Source organism: Patiria miniata, unplaced genomic scaffold (genome assembly GCF_015706575.1).
Source record: "Patiria miniata isolate m_02_andy unplaced genomic scaffold, ASM1570657v1 HiC_scaffold_19, whole genome shotgun sequence".
Taxonomy (NCBI): Eukaryota; Metazoa; Echinodermata; class Asteroidea; order Valvatida; family Asterinidae; genus Patiria; species Patiria miniata.
This window is the reverse complement of record NW_024037057.1, coordinates 5,902,734-5,920,076: the sequence shown is the minus strand read 5'-3', so window position 1 is coordinate 5,920,076 and position 17,343 is coordinate 5,902,734. Positions and strand designations below refer to the sequence as shown.

Below are 17,343 nucleotides of genomic sequence, written 5' to 3'. Positions count from 1 at the left end.
GGAAAATCATGGCACCTGTTATACTGTCATTTCAAGAAAAGTGGTATTTTTGTTTCAATTTCCAACGCTGACCGGCCGATAGGCGTTGGAAAAAAATGGCTTTTTTTCAAATACTGGCCCCAGTTGACCATACATGTAGCACTTGTTTGCAATCGATTACACACCTACATGTATGAACGGGTACAAGCCAGCTAGACTGGTTCCCTGACCTTACAATTTCCCAATATATGTAAACTGCTCTGTTTCTTCTTAAATGGAGTCAGGAAACCAGACTACAGGAAAATGATTGTTTTCTTGGTTTTTATGGCATCTTCGAACCCAAAACCTCAAAAAAGTCAGTGTAACTATATTTGCTATATATTTCCAACCCCCCAATTCCATCCATTTCTGAAAATTACAGCAAAAGCAAATGATGTATATTCCCTTTAATCTTTTGTAATAGTTGGTCTCGTGCATATGAGAACAGAGATTTCCCAAGTAGGGACTATTGTACAATTGTTGCAGCAAAAGCAAATGATGTATATTCCCTTTAATCTTTTGTAATAGTTGGTCTCGTGCATATGAGAACAGAGATTTCCCAAGTAGGGACTATTGTACAATTGCTGCCAGAAAGATGACTCGCTTTCTCGTGATCTGGCACAACGTGCTCTGGACATTTCAACATTCCAGTGAATTTGGCCTACCATAAACCAGTCTGCAGCGCAACGGACAAGGAGTGTTTCGTCTATGCTCTGAACAGTTTGATTTTTGTATTGAGATCACTGAACTTGAGGCTGACATAATGGCAACAGGTAAGGACTAACTTCGTCTGATCATGGAGGAATTGGGGAAAGAATGTGACAACCTGACACTACTTCAGCGGTCGTGTACAAAGTATATGCATAGAGTCAAGAAAATTATCTAAGCACTTCCTAACAAAATTGAATTCTTTTTGCAGTCCCAGATTCATGTTTAATCATCATTTTTGCAATGACTGACCTTCAGTGAGATTGTGAAGAAAAGAAGCATCGTCAGGTTGCAACATCCTTTCCGAGAGTTGGGTGCTGTGGTCCAATGGTTACGGTGTTCGACTCGTGTGCCGTGGTACACGGGTTCGAATCCTGACCGTGGGAACATGGTGCTTGCGCTCCTGAGCAAGGCGCTTTACCATTATTGCTTCGTCCTTCGGATGGGACGTGAAGCCGTAGGTCCCGTGTGTTGTGTAATGCACGTTAAAGAACCAGTAACACTTATCGCCAAGAGAAGGGGTTTGCCCCGGTGTTTCTGGCAGCAGTGGCTGCTTAATGCGCTGCAGCACCTTGTAAAGGTGCTACATAACGGTTCTCATATTTCTCATGTACTTCATTTACCTGTCTCTAATAATAGACATAATTTCCTGCACCTTGAGTACCTAATTGTTGGTAGATACGTGCGCTATATAAGACTTCGGTATTATTATTATTATTATTAATTGGCAGGGGGGCCTTACAATCTTCAGGGAAACGTAACAATAATCAATGATATGCACAACATTATTGTTAATGTACTATATACATGTACAGGGTGAGTAAAACAAACACGAAACCCAAACCCCCCCCCCCCAAAAAAAAATATGTATTTCATATTTAAACAAATATGTTGCACCAAAAAATAATAATGGCTGTGCCAGACTATTCAAGCAGGCATACTTCAGCCGTCATTTTTTTAATAAGGCTTTAAATGGTTTAAAGTTAATAATTTCCACCAAAAGAAATATAAAAGTTGGTTGCTACAATATAACTGATTACCAAAAAAACTGGTTCATCAAATTTTTGTCGTAGTGGAAATCGGATGACTCAGTTAAATTAAGATGTTTTTGTGTACTCATTAATTATTTAATTTTAGTTTAGATAACTGCCCAAATGTTGAACATTGTTAAAAAAAAAATCGCAAAATAAAAGCGTCTTAATGTATCAATAAAACGCAGACATTTAAGTAAAAACAGAAATCATGTTTCATTTGTGGCATTTGGCCTATTTCCAAAATTGTAACAACTCGAAGTTTGTAATTGTCCTGCTTTTGCATTGATGAGGCCGTTGATTTCTCCTTCTGTAATGCTATGGACTCGTGTCTGGTTTGAAGGTTATGTACAAAGTGCATATGTATAATGCAAAAAAATCCACCGAACAAGAAAAGGTCTGGTTTTTTATGTCTGGCGGGTCACAACACCTGCACTGGATCTGAATACCTACATCTCACAATACCTCCTGCTGACCTATGTATAGCTATGACCTACGTGACGAAAATAGCAGTGACGAATCGTAGGATTAAAAGCAACTTGCTGGGTGTATTGGCCTACCATAAACCAGACTGCAGCACACCGGACAAGGAGTGTTTCGTCTATGCTCTGAACGGTTGGAAAAAAAAACTGAAAAAAAATGGCAACAGGTAAGGACTAACTTCGTCTGATCATGGAAGAATTTGGGAAAGAATGTTACAACCTGACGCTACTTCAGCGGTTGTGTACAAAGTATATGGAGAGTCAAGAAAATTATCTAAGCACTTCCTAACAAAATTGAATTCTTTTTGCAGTCCCAGATTCATGTTTTATCATCATTTTTGCACTGACTGACCTTCATTGAGATTATGAAGAAAACAAGAATCGTCAGGTTGCAGCATTCTTTCCGGAATGTGGGGCGCTGTGGTCCAATGGTTACGGTGTTCGACTCGTGTGCCGTGGTACACGGATTCGAATCCTGACCGTGGGAACATGGTGCTTGTGCTCTTGAGCAAGGCGCTTTACCATTATTGCTTCGTCCTTCGGATGGGACGTGAAGCCGTAGGTCCCGTGTGTTGTGTAATGCACGTTAAAGAACCCAGTAACACTTATCGCCAAGAGAAAGGGTTTGCCCCGGTGTTTCTGGCAGTGGCTGCTTAATGCGCCGCAGCACCTTGTAAACCATTATAAAGGTGCTTTATAATGGTTCTCATATTTCTCATGTAGTTCATTTACCTGTCTCTAATAATAGTCATAATTTCCTGCACCTTGAGTACCTAATTGTTGGTATTATTATAGACTTCGGTATTATTATTATTATTTATTGGCAGATTTATACGCACGGGCTTGACCAAGAGACAAAACTCAAACCTAAGGCAGATTTCGCCTGTTCATATGGGAGTGTCAAATTTAAACGTACGTTTGAATAAAGTTTTTGATGCTGCCATAATTTGTTCACAATTGAAGAGCTTGAAAGACACTGAGGGTCCTACAGCAGACAATTTTTATGTAACAACGACGACAGCGACTAGAGCAACAACAGCGACAAAAGTGACAACCGACAATATTGTCAACCACGACAATGACGACATTTGAGGCAACAACAACTGTAACAATAGCGACAATTGGTAGCTATAGCTACGAAACAATTGTGACAGTTAATATCGACGACAACCGCAAAAAACACACTTACTACAACCATCGACCATGCAGCAAAGCAACTACGACAAAAACAAAAGAATTTGCATTCTTGTCGGTCATTTGACAATTTCCTGATATTTTACTCGACGCAGGAACCGTCACTTACGGATTCCGTCTTTTAATTGTGTCTTTCAGGTTACACACGGTTTGAGAATAATGCCACGGCTTATCCCATTGCTGGGCTCCCAGCGGGGCAAGTTTATGCTCCGCCCCCACCACCTAACTTCGGCGGACCTCTAGGTGGCACACCGACCAGTTACCCTCAGCCTCAGCAATTTTACGCGAATGTAAGTAGGCCCTACTTAATTCAAGTTCAACTTCAGTCTGCTAGGAAGCTTAGAGGGTTTATGCAATGTAATTTGCTTGTTCGCCATCAATGGCAGAAAAGCCATACTTTTTTCTTCTATTTTTCTTTTTTTCTTCTTTTTTTCTTCTTCTTGTTCTATCCTAAATCCCGTAGACTTTGCACATGATTTTCTAATCGGCACCTTCGAAAGTGTTCATGTTCACATCTTGACTAAACTGTATTCACAAGTAAAAGTGTGATGTCATTTCAGGCATAAAAACCTCACTTTTACAGCTATTTCAGCACCAAAAGTTACCAGAATTTTGGATGTGTTGCTATCGTAAATATCCTTTTATTTGGTGATTCGTTGTTGTGCCGGTACATGGCCGTAAACCAGTGAGCGAACTTTACACACATTTATAATAAGAAAAAACTGTTAGGGGTCACAATCTGAACAGAAATCCCAGAAAAACTGAACGGTGTCTTCCTGACGTAACATCAAAGCTGGTAGTGACATCAAGCAACAGCGCCCTCAGTTGTCCGGAAAAAAAGATTATATGTTTAATGTTTAACGAAGTGCAATTTTCAATACAATTTCATCAATAGGGGATCATGTGAAATATTTTTGTCATGCCTTTAAGAGGAGTAGAAAGTTGCACGAAGTATATGTTCCTCAGAGAAATTCCTGCCATGAACATTATTGTGAAGTCGTCGTAACGTACGAAATAGGCTGATCTAAAACGTGCATTCTCGTTTGCCATTTACAGGTGGCGCCCTGTGTAGTGAATGTTCGCACCCCTGACGACACCCCAAATCCTTACGCAGAGGTAGCTGGAACTGCACTGGGTTGTTGCCTTCCAGCCCCGTTTGGAACGCTTGTAAGCCTGATCATGTGTTGTGCGGTAGGTTTTATCGTACAATTTGAGGGTATAGACAACCTCGTTTTCATGACCTCGAGCGGTGCGCTCCCAATTCGGATCGCTCTATATAAACAAAATCTAGAAAGCTCATAATAGGCCATTATACAAACATTGAGTGGCTAAGCGTGGATTGGGAGGAACATTATACCAAGGTAAAATCTGGACTTTTCCATTTCACGAGGCATAGCCTATAGTGAACGGGAAAAGTCCAAATTTTACCGAGCGATAATATTCCTCCCATTTCAAAATGTAAAGCCACTCAATATTTGTTTTATATAACTGACTAGATCCTTGCCATTTGATTTTGTTTCTTTTATTTCAATACAAAATTGGTGGAAAATGTATTTCCCTCTTCCAAACCACCCCTTCAGAAAAAATGTTTGAACCAAACGTTGTAGCGCAAACTCTTTGGAACGCGCACATCAGCATACATTAACTGCACACAAATATACCGCACAAGAATGATGATCCTAATAACACTGTTCAAAAGTATGTCTCATGGCATTTAATGGGAGCAATAACGAATGACACGTGATGTGAGTTCCACCAATCAAATGACAAGGATCTGCATGTCAGTTATATAATCATTAATATTGGGCATGCAAGTTAAAATACTTGGGTAAAATTTCCGTCTTCATTTTGGCTATTTTTGTTTTCTTCTATAGACGCGCCCACGTGAGCTTGGTGATGGAGGCATCGACGGAGCGCAGCGTGCCTCGAAAAGAGTTCCGATTCTCATCGGTGTCATTATTCTGTGTCTCTTTATAGCAACGTTCGTTTACTTTGCGGTCAAGTGGTATGGTTAAAAGCCTAAGAAGAAAAAAACAACTGTTGGATGATAAAAACTTTAACTGTAGACATTTTCAACTTGGTGAAGCTGCCTTTGTTTCTCTCGAAAAAAAATTAAATAAATAAGCCACGCACATTCTTTGTATCACGAAATGCGATGTCTTCTATAGAACTCCATATTGAGGACCAATCGTTGGAAATTCATTACATACTTCTTCTCAAATGACAGCAGGCCAGTTTGTCTTATACTTATTCGTTATGTTACTTTTGGGATACATATGTGTTATTGTGCTGATCATTCTCAACGCCGCTAATTAACACTCTAAAAGGTCAATACATGGGCTGGTGGTATGCGAATATAAAGGTATATATTATAAAGCGTTTCATTCATGTTACTGGTTTTAATTCCAACAACACAACTCGAAGTTTAATTTGTTCAAAATCTATACTGTTTCATGTTCAAAACCGATAACCTGTAGACGTTTTCAACTCAGTTATGGCACTTCATGTTTTGTCCTTGAGAAAATAGTGCATACCATGCATAAGCTTTTGATATCACAAAAGGCGATTTCGTGTATACACTGTAAACAAAAAAGATGGCGAAATGGGTTGATTATTCCACAAACTATGTACGAATAGTAAGCAAGTTCAACTATTGGGCAAACTTGCTTTTACATGCGTTGTTTGTATCTAGCCCAACGATTTATTTGCCCTATACAGGGTAAGTAACAGAAAAACGAAGCCCAAATGTTGGGACCATTGTTTTAGTGAAGTTCTGCATGTAGCACTTTCAAAATCTAGGATATGAAAGCCCAATTCATAAGCTTTCTTTTAGTACAAAAACTATTCGAATCACTTATGTACTTTTTAAGATACGGAGTTTTAAACACAATCACCGTTTTAAGGTTCTGTCCACGGATCACAAAAAAAGTTCAGTGTTCTTTCAGCAAAACGAAAACAAATCACATAGGGATGTGTGTGAATTGTTTTCGTTTTGCTGAAAGAACGCAATCCTTTTTGTGATCCATAGACAGAACTTTAAAATGGTAGTTGTGTTTAAAACTCGAAAAGTACATGAGTGATTTGAATGATTCTTGTACTAAAAGAAAGCCTAATTGGGCTTTCATATCCTAGATTTTGGAAAGTGCTTCATGAAGAACTTCACTAAAACAATGGTCCCGACATTTAGGTTTCGTGGGTTTTTTTTTTTACTCACCCTGTATTTTATACAGTGTAGAAACTTAATTCCAACCAGAGTCAACTTGACGGATCGTTTGAAAGCCCTCACCTTTTTTGAATTCTTCTTAAAATGACAGCAACCCAGAGGACATTTTAATAGTACCAACAAGATCTTTAACCCAACTCAAAGCTTTTGACAATAATTCGGTAACTTACTTGTGGGATAAATGTGAAGCGGTCTGATCGAAATGAGGATTTGCAGGTATAAGGAAAGAAAATAAAAATCTCCGTATAGAATACTGTAAAGGCCAACGCAGATTTGTTTACCAAATATTTATTCGTCCGTGAGAATCTGTATGCATATTTTTCGATACATTTGTATTAAATAGGTAATTGTTTTATATATATATATATAATTTTTCAAAAGGGTATTTTCTACTTTAAGACCATTGTTAATTTTGTCAGAACCCTTATGCGATAAGTTTCATACTTGAAATAATAATATTCTTTACAAAATATTGTATTTTGCCCAATGTTCAATGATATATAATTGCAAATTGTTATTCTTTAAATAAATGTGTATATAGGTATTAATCTGAATTTGCCAATATTGAATAAAATAACACCGACTGTAATCGTAAATTTAGCTTGAGTTTGTCCAGTATTGAATTCAGTCTGTACCTTTATTAGTTTCTTTGTTGTTGTGGGGTTTTTTTTGGGGGGGGGGCCTTACAATCTTCAGGAAAACATAACAATAATCAATGATATGCACAACATTATTGTTAATGTACTATATACATGTACAGGGTGAGTAAAACAAACGCGAAACCCAAACCAAAAAAAAATTAAAATATGTATTTCATATTTAAACAAATATGTTGCACCAAAAAATAATAATGGCTGGAAAGCCAATTTCATTAATGGAAATTAATTGAATAAAATTAATCCGTGGATCACAAAAAGGATTATGTTACTTCAGCAAAGCGAAAACAATTCACACACATCTCTATGTGATTTCTTTTCGTTTTGCTGAAACAACACTGAACTTTTTGTGATCCGCGGACAGAACCTTAAAACGGCGGTTGTGTATAAAATTACGTAACTGAAAAGTACAAAAGACATTTGAATGATTCTTGTACCAAAAGAAAGCTTATGAAAGGGGCTTTAATATCCTAGATTTTGAAAGTGCTACATGCAGAACTTCACTAAAACAATGGTCCCAGCATAAGGGTTTCGTGTTTTTTACTCATCCTGTATAGTAAGAAAAGAAACATCCTGGTGTCGTATGTGCTTATTTTGTGGTTTTTTATTAATTGATTCTTCAGTTACTGAGTAACAACCAACCTTTTTAACATTAACTGTAAAAAATTATTAAAAAAAAAAAAAAATTGGGCGCATGTTTCAATAAAATACGGATATAAGATTAAAATCAATCTAGGGATGTGTCTCATTTGTGGCATATTAGGCTTTCAATTCTGAGCATTTTGGATGCAATTGAGCTCAAAGTGGCACCATTTTGCCATGATGTCAGTTGTGGAGGGATCGTTCCAGATGGCTACTTAGGGGCCGTTCATAATTATCAACATTTTCACGAGCGTATAAACCGTATACAATGGGGGGGGGGGAGTTAATGGCCGCCGTACGTATTTTTTTTAAATGTCGATATGTTTTCTCGCCCGTCGCCGCAGCCGACAGCCGCAACCGATGCCGATCGAGCACTTGCCGAGCCAGTCGCGCCCCGCGCCAGGCCCCGCATTGCATCCCATGAACGTATTGTGTACAGCATTGTCCTACACATGTATAGTCGGACTCCCTATTATCGCGGCATCCCTATTATCGCGGCATGGGAAATTTCTCTTTTTACAGTGTCAAAACTCCTTCAAGTGGCGATTTTTATCCAGTTCACCAGTCATCAAGGATTTTCTACCGAGTTGTATAAAAAGGACGATTAAAAAATGTTGTGTCTTTTGGGACTTTTAACGATTTTAATAAATATTAACGTTTTCCAAAACTTGCAAAATTTCCCTCACCGTGTCTGCTAAAAGGTACCGTTCATATTTTAACATAAATCTTTAATTGCACTCTGTCCACGAAAGTTCCATTGTCTGGTTCCCATTCTTCAGCTGCAAATGTAAAATGAAGTCGAACGACGATATTTGCAGCGCGAAATCGTAACAACTTTTACGGGATCAAAATAAGCACCGCGCGTTAGCGAAAATAAAACGGCACACCTTGTTAAGTGAATGGCGCCCTCAATCGCCGATCAGTAGACTTGCCTCAGGGATTTGTGTTCTCCTTTCGGGGGAAGGGCAGGGTCTTAAGAAATCATCCTGCAGACATTTTGTCTTTAATCAACTTGAACGTTACAGGGAAAATATCAGACTTTATTCAGGGGGTGTTTTGGTCAAAGATAAACTATGAACAAAAAAGTTGGGATCATTATAAAAACCATTTCCCGCATACCGCGATAATAGGGAGTCCACCTCCGTTCGCACACGCCGCGCATGTCTATTTTCACAGGCATCGTACACGGAATAAACCACACCACCCGTCAGATTTTTTTATATTAATTTAAAAAGGAAGAGTTATACTACACATAAGACAGGATAATTCTGGAAGGTTAGTGGGCAATCTCTATTCCGAACGAGAAACGTGATAAGTACCGCGATAATACGGCGTTCCATCCTACATGGAAATGTACTGTATGTACATGTACTGTACATGTACATGTATAGTCCGTATCCACTGCGTGTTTTTAACGGCCGGTGTCACATGAAAATCCGACTCCTATGAAAATCGGACCCCTTTTTCCCTTTTATTGGTTAATCCCTCGCACGTGACAGGTCACTCTCCCCAAACGATCCTAAAAAAAGCATAGTATTGTACTCACGCGTTCGCACTACTACCAATGAGTCCACATTTCATGGAGTCGGATATTCACGCTACACCTGTTGAACAACACCGCACTAGCAATGGCGGACAATAAATATTCTAGCCGCGCCGTTGACTTGGATCAATTGTTGAAATTCCTCATTCGACAAGGATGTATTGTCCACAAGAATCCGACCAACAAATACATGGAGTTTTGAGAAACAAGTTAAACAATTTCACGCAAATTTTTTTCGTCTCATGAGAAAAAAATTATGTACAACGGATTTACGCGACTCTCCTGAAAAAAAAATAGCTCTGTGATTTTCACTTTTTTCTCAAAAACTTCACGACTTACATTGTATGAAGCTGAAACTTCTACAGGTAAATTATAATACATACATCTTCGTTCACACTGAATAGGGGTTCATGTCATGGCCAAAAACTTGATCTACAAAAGTTACAAAAACCCTTTAAATCACATGCAAGTGTCTATATATAGACTTGTGTGAAAAAAATCAACATTTTTTCCGTACACTTTTAGGGGGGAGGGGGGGGGGGTCTTGAAAAAGTGTCCTCTTGTACACTTGTGAAAATGTTGATAATTGTGAACGGCCCCTTAGGGGTCGTCATCTTTGGGTGAGAATTCCTCGAAAAGTCAATGGTCAACCCACCAAAAAATAAAAAGTGAATGAAAGCTGACACGATGATCATCATTTTTCTGTGCAGCTTAAATACCTGTGAGAGTTCTGAGTATTTTAAAAAGAATTTTGAAATTTGAAGTATGCACATTTAGCACTAGTCTCTATGGGAATGTCAATGCAGGGGCGCACCCTTTTCAGCTCCATTCTGACCTTTTGGTGGCATGGTTAATGCCATATTTGCATCAATAATCGACAACAAATGGTGCATGGTGGTGGCGGGTACGCTTCTATTGACAGTGTACAGCAGGGCTCTAGTTGCCCATTGTTGAATCTTATGTATCACCGTCTCGTGCTTATGAGAACAGAGATTTCCCCAGTAGGGACTTTTTCACAATTTCGCAATGAAACTCCTGCCAGAAAGATGACACATTTTCTCGTGCTCTGGCACAACGTGCTCTGGACATTTCAACATTCCAGTGAATTTGGCCTACCATAAACCAGAGTGCAGCGCACCGGACAGGGAGTGTTTCGTCTATGCTCTGAACGGTTGGAAAAAAACTGAAAAAAAATGGCAACAGGTAAGGACTAACTTCGTCTGATCATGGAAGAATTGGGGAAAGAATGTTACAACCTGACGCTACTTCAGCGGTTGTGTACAAAGTATATGGAGAGTCAAGAAAATTATCTAAGCACTTCCTAACAAAATTGAATTCTTTTTGCAGTCCCAGATTCATGTTTAATCATCATTTTTGCAATGACTGACCTTCAGTGAGATTGTGAAGAAAAGAAGCATCGTCAGGTTGCAACATTCTTTCCGGAATGTGGGTTGCTGTGGTCCAATGGTAACGGTGTTCGACTCGTGTGCCGTGGTACACGGGTTCGAATCCTGACCGTGGGAACACGGTGCTTGCGCTCCTGAGCAAGGCACTTTACCATTATTGCTTCGTCCTTCGAATGGGACGTGAAGCCGTAGGTCCCGTGTGTTGTGTAATGCACGTTAAAGAACCCAGTAACACTTATCGCCAAGAGAAGGGGTTTGCCCCGGTGTTTCTGGCAGTGGCTGCTTAATGCGCCGCAGCACCTTGTAAAGGTGCTATACATAATGGTTCTCATATTTCTCATGTACTTCATTTACTCTAATAATAGACATAATTTCCTGCACCTTGAGTACCTAATTGTTGGTAGATACGTGCGCTATATAAGATTTCGGTATTATTATTATTATTATTAATTGGCAGATTTATACGCACGGGCTTGGCCAAGAGACAGAACTCAAACCTAAGGCAGATTTCGCCTGTTCATTTGGGAGTGTCAAATTTAAACGTACGTTTGAATAAAAGTTTTTATGCTGCCATAATTTGTACACAATTGAAGAGCTTGAAAGACACTGAGGGTCCTACACGAGACAATTTTTATGTAACAACGACGACAGCAACTAGAGCAATAACAGCGCAACTACGACAAAAACAAAAGAATTTGCATTCTTGTCGGTCATTTGACAATTTCCTGATATTTTACTCCACGCAGGAACCGTCACTTACGGATTCCTTCTTTTAAATGTGTTTTTCAGGTTACACACGGTTTGAGAATGATGCCACGCCCCATCCCATTGCTGGGCCCCCAGCGGGGCAAGTTCATGCCACGCCCCCACCTTACTTCGGCGGACCTCCAGGTAGCACACCGGCCATTTGCTCTCAGCCTCAGACTTTTTACGCGAATGTAAGTAGGCCCTACTTGATTCTAGTTCAACTTCAGTCTGCCAGGAAATTTAGAAGGCTTATGCAATGTAATTTGCTTGTTCGCCATTAATGGCGGGAAAGCCATACTTTTTCTTCTGATTTGTTTCTTTCTTTTTTTCTATTCTTGTTCTATCCTAAATCCCGTAGACTTTGCACACGATTTTCTAATCGGCACTTTCGAAAGTGTTCATGTTCAGATCTTGACTAAACTTTACACAATGAAAAACATATGGTGAAGATGGTTCCCTCGGATGGGCGTATAATGATAGGCCTATATCTAAATAGCTACTGGGTTAATTGGATTCACATTTGGTAATCCTTGAAATTTGGGGAGTCAGTCAGTCAGTCAGTCAAGAGTCAATGAAGTATAGGCAGGCCCCTGCGTAACCGGCACAAATGTGTACGAAATAGGCTGATCTATAACATGAATTGTCGTTTGCCTAACACAGGTGGCGCCCATGCAGCCAGTAGTAGATGTTCCCGTCCCGGTCGTCGTCGAGAATTACATTGGGTGTGCCGTCATTGCTCTGCACTGTTGCCCCGTGTTTGGAATTGCAGCCTTGGTCTTTTCTTGCATGGTAGGTTTTATCGTACAATTCGGGCGATTAACAATGCCGTGCGCCACCACTAAGAGTTTGCCACGCAGAGGACTTTTTCCCAGTGCATTGTGGGAGATGGTCGACAAAATATTTCGCAGCGCGGGACATTTGAAATTGTTAGTTTATCCGGTCAGTAGTTTCGTACGCGAATGATTCGAGTATAAATTATGTTTGCCCTTTTTCTTTCCTTTTTACCAGCATGTTGGGGTTTTTATTGTAAGGCGGCAGAACGCTATGCCCCAATCTATAACAAATTAACTCAAGTTGTCTACTGATACTGTTTTGTCGACCGTAAACTTGAAAAATGGACTCTCCATGGCAAATTCTTCGTGGAGCACTGCATTTTGAATCGCTCGAATGCGAGGAATAGACGACCTCGTCCTCATGACCTGGAGCAGTATGCTCCCATAGCAGGCTTCGGTCTGATCGCTCTGTTTAAAAAGAATGTGATCTAGAGAGCTCATACAGTCCACTGCGCGCTGTACACATATTTGAAGCTACGCGCTGGTTCCGAATAGTTTAATTCGAATATGCTGCGGGAACCAGTGTAAATACTATCATCATACATTTTATTATCAAAACAAAATTACAGTATACCGGTATTAAACAACTTTTATCTCACCAGAATTTAATATAAATTGAAAAAAAAAATATGGCACTGCTGGTACTGAATCACAATTGCCAAATTCAATAAAACAGGGCGAGTAAAAAACGATCCAAACCCAAATGACAGGACCGATTTTTAACTGAGGTTTTGCCTGTCTAGCACTTACAAAATGCAGGATAGAAGCCCAATTGATCGGCTTTCTTTTAGTACAAAAAAATCATTCAAATCGCTCATGTACTTTTCAAGTTACTGAATTTTGAACACAAACACCGGCTTAAAGGTTCTGTCCACGAATCACAAAAAGGTAAGTGTTTCAGCCAAAACGAAATACAATTCACACGCATCCCTATGACAATTATTTTCGTTTTGCTGAGATACCACCTACGTCTTTTGTGATCCGTGGACAGAACTTGAAAACGGTGTTTGTGTTCCCAATTCGGTAACTTGAAAAGCACATGAGTGATTTGAATGATTCTTGTACTAAAAAAAAAAAGCTTAACGACTAGGCTTTCGTATCGTATGTTTTGAAAGTGCTACAAGTAAAAGGTCATTGAATAACTGGTCCTGCCATTTGGGTTTCTTTTCTTTTTTTACTCACTCTGTATTTGGCATACAAGTTATACTGTGAAAATATCTTAATTTTGGCTTTTTTGGTTTTCTTCTATAGGTGCGCCCACGTTTGCAAGCTGGAGACATCGAAGGCGCAAAGTGTGCCTCGAAAAGTGCGCTGGTTCTCAGTCTCCTCAGTGTTTTGTTTGTCATGGTAACGACCATTATCGTGGTGATCTTTTGGATGGTCGTGGGCTTTTCACATAAATGATTCGGTATATGAGACACCGTTATCATCATCAGAAGAATAAAGAAAAAACAATGTAGACATTTTCAACTCGGTAAAAGTACCTTTGTTTTTTCTTGAAAAAAAAATAAGCCATGAACATTCTTGGTATCACGAAATGCGATGTCTTCTATAGAACTCCATATTGAGGACCAATCGTTGGAAATTCATTACATACTTCTCAAATGACAGCAGGCAAGTTTGTTATATACCTATCCATTATGTTACTTTTGGAATACATGCTATGTGTTATTGTACTGATCATTCTCACCGCTAATTAACACTCTAAAAAGCCAGTACAGTGGCTGGTGGTATGCGAATATAAAGGCATATGTTATAAAGCTTTTCATTCATGTTGCTGATGGTTTTAGTTCCAACAACACAACTGGAAGTTTAAAGAAGACTGTTCAAAATCTAAACTGTTAAATGTTCAAAACCAATAACATGTAGTCGTTTTCAACTCAGTTAAGACTCTTCATGTTTTGTCCCCAGCTATATTATGTGTGCCAGCTATAGAGACTGTGTGCCAATCAGGAAATTTGTATCCTGTGTGAATGTCAAAACCATCTGTTATGGTCACATGGTCTTATGCTTTCTGTAGTTCATATAAACAGTAAACAGTGTTGTTTAAACATAACTGAAAACAATCCCCAATGTCCAATTGTGCAAACTCAAACATGATTGCAAAGCTCAATTCGTTGCTCATAACATCAACCTTGAGGTTGATTAAAACAATTGAGCCCCCACCCCACATCCCTCTTGAAATTCGTGGACTACAACTTCTCAACATCCCCCAAAATCCTCGATCTGATTTCCTGACTTCGTTTAATAAACATTGAGCATTGAGCATTAGCCCTGCTTTAGACTATTAAGCATAATCTTTAGACTATTAAGTATAAGCTTATGTTTGATTTTATTTTGTATTGTTTTGCTTTGGTTTCTTCTTTCTACTGAAAAATGTTGGATTCTTTAAGAAGTTGAAAACAGTGCAGCCACTTGCACCAGTTGTATCCTGCTGCATTCGGTGACCACAGACTCTGAGGCATTTGGCCTTGAGACTTTTGACATGATGGATATCTTGCTACACTGAACAGGCTTGTCATTTCAACAGATGTTGCATGTTGCTGCATTTAGCATTATACAATGTATTATAAATAGAACTACCATGTATGTGTACATGTATGCATGTTTGATTTTAAAAGTGCTTTTTTGGTTACTCCATTGTAGCTAAATAGCTGCAAACGACACTTTTTGTGGAGGGTGCAATTGTTTAAATAGATTCTTTACACAGTATGGTAAAAAAATCATATTGGAATTTGGTCTTTTTAGGTTCAGGTTCAGGTTCAGTTTCAATTTTATGTCCATACTATAAGGTAAGTTGAATACTGTAAATTTGGGCAAATTTTAACGGAACCTAAAATAATAGCATGGGGAGGTCAGACAAAAAGCCGAAGCTTGTACTGGGTATTCCCCTTAACGATTAATTCAAAGAGTGATTAATAACAATAATAGATGTTATTATATTAAATTAATGAAACAATGACCTAATACATTTACCTTATGAGAGCCTTGACATGTATGATTCCCACGATATCCTATTTGGATATGAAAGGCGTACACAAGTGTTCCTACATTCATGTGAAAGTGACGCATGCTTTCATCTATGTCGGTGCTTTCCCTGCATGTATTGTGCAATACCAAGAGGGATTTTTCTGAGGTAGTGTATTGTGTTGGTTTCTTTGCATCTGTATGGATTTCTGCAGGGCGATAGCCTTTCATTCTGTGCATTCAGGGATGCAATAAGAGCATAGTTGAATCCCTGTTATTGTCATGGGGCTATTGACGACAGCTGATTACCCGGCTTCAGTTAATGGTACTTGTCCTAGCCTTGCTCAGTTGGAAAAAAATGCATTCCATGTATTTCCCCCAACAAAAGGGAAAGACCAAACCCACGACCTGCTGCTTACTAATGCAGACGTCTTACCACTCGACAACCGAGCTTGCTGAGGTCGGCTGGCTAATTTGCTTTCCTTTTGAAGCTTGATACACCCTTCCTGTATTAATAAGAAGGATGAAGAAAAAAAAACAATTGTGCGATGCGACGTTTGGAAGGATCATAACCTACATTATCCTAAATTGTAATTTTGCAATTACATTAAAAACAGTATTGTTTTTGGTTGTGTTCGTCATACATAATATTAAAAAAAGGATATGTACAAAAACAGTAATTTTAGGATTGAATAACAATGAAGGATACAGAAAGATGCATATGTTATTATTGTGGAGGCAGTGATGTTGTAGTCCTCTTTCTATTGAAACGTCACAGTCACATACCCCTGCCAAGGAATGCTTAGAGATGAGTGAAGACGCAGCCGTGCTGAAGCCAGCACTAGTAAGGAAGGGATCTCAGTTGATCAGCTTCCTACAGCAGGATTCTTTCCCTTCCTTTGCTCTCGGTGCAGAGCCTACTCAGATCAGTCCTCTATCAACCAAGGGGCTTTAATATCCTAGATTTTGGAAGTGCTACATGCAGAACTTCACTAAAACAATGGTCCCAACATAAGGGTTTCGTGTTTTTTACTCACCCTGTATAGTAAGAAAAGAAACATCCTGGTGTCGTATGTGCTCATTTTGTGTTTTTCCCTATTAATTGATTCTTCAGTTACTGAGTAACAACCGACCTTTTTAACATTAACTGTAAAAATTATTTTAAAAAATAATAATAAATTGGGCGCATGTTTCAATAAAATACGGATATAAGATTCAAATCAATCTAGGGATGTGTCTCATTTGTGGCATATTGGGCTTTCAATTCTGAGTATTTTGGATGCAATTGAGCTCAAAGTGGCACCATTTTGCCATGATGTCAGTTGTGGAGGGATCGTTCCAGATGGCTACTTAGGGGCCGTTCATAATTATCAACATTTTCACGAGCGTATAATCCGTATACGATGGGGGGGGGAGGGAGTTAATGGCCGCCGTACGCTTTTTTTTTTTAACTGTCGATATGTTTTCTCGCCCGTCGCCACAGCCGACAGCCGCAACCGATGCCGATCGAGCACTTGCCGAGCCGGTCGCGCCCCGCGCCAGGCCCCGCATTGCATCCCATGAACGTATTGTGTACAGCATTGTCCTACACATGTACATGGAAATGTACTGTATGTACATGTACTGTACATGTACATGTATAGTCCGTATCCACTGCGTGTTTTTAACGGCCGGTGTCACATGAAAATCCGACTCCTATGAAAATCGGACCCCTTTTCCCCTTTTATTGGTTAATCCCTCGCACGTGACAGGTCACTCTCCCCAAACGATCCTTAAAAAAAGCATAGTATTGTACTCACGCGTTCGCACTACTACCAATGAGTCCACATTTCATGGAGTCGGATATTCACGCTACACCTGTTGAACAACACCGCACTAGCAATGGCGGACAAT

The 17,343-nt window shown here is 39.3% G+C and overlaps 1 protein-coding gene across 2 annotated transcripts; it reads left to right on the top strand.

The window, feature by feature from the left end:
* Window positions 1-650: 650 nt before the first annotated feature.
* LOC119725509 lies at window positions 651-16,177 on the top strand. 2 transcript variants are annotated; one of them, XM_038196922.1, is made up of 4 exons: window positions 651-791; window positions 11,693-11,841; window positions 12,311-12,439; window positions 13,735-16,177. In XM_038196922.1, the coding sequence occupies exons 1-4, from the start codon at window positions 782-784 to the stop codon at window positions 13,885-13,887; spliced, it is 441 nt and encodes a 146-aa protein (XP_038052850.1). In that variant the 5' UTR covers window positions 651-781; the 3' UTR covers window positions 13,888-16,177. The 2 variants fall into 2 exon arrangements, with proteins under 2 accessions (XP_038052850.1, XP_038052849.1); XM_038196921.1 differs by lacking the exon at window positions 651-791 and adding an exon at window positions 10,629-10,700.
* Window positions 16,178-17,343: the final 1,166 nt, after the last annotated feature.

Bases quoted from the DNA above. Each gene is read 5' to 3' on its own strand.
- LOC119725509 (XM_038196922.1), top strand. The intron at 11,842-12,310 runs GTAAGTAGGCCC...TGCCTAACACAG, and splicing joins CTCAGACTTTTTACGCGAAT to GTGGCGCCCATGCAGCCAGT. The intron at 12,440-13,734 runs GTAGGTTTTATC...TTTCTTCTATAG, and splicing joins CCTTGGTCTTTTCTTGCATG to GTGCGCCCACGTTTGCAAGC.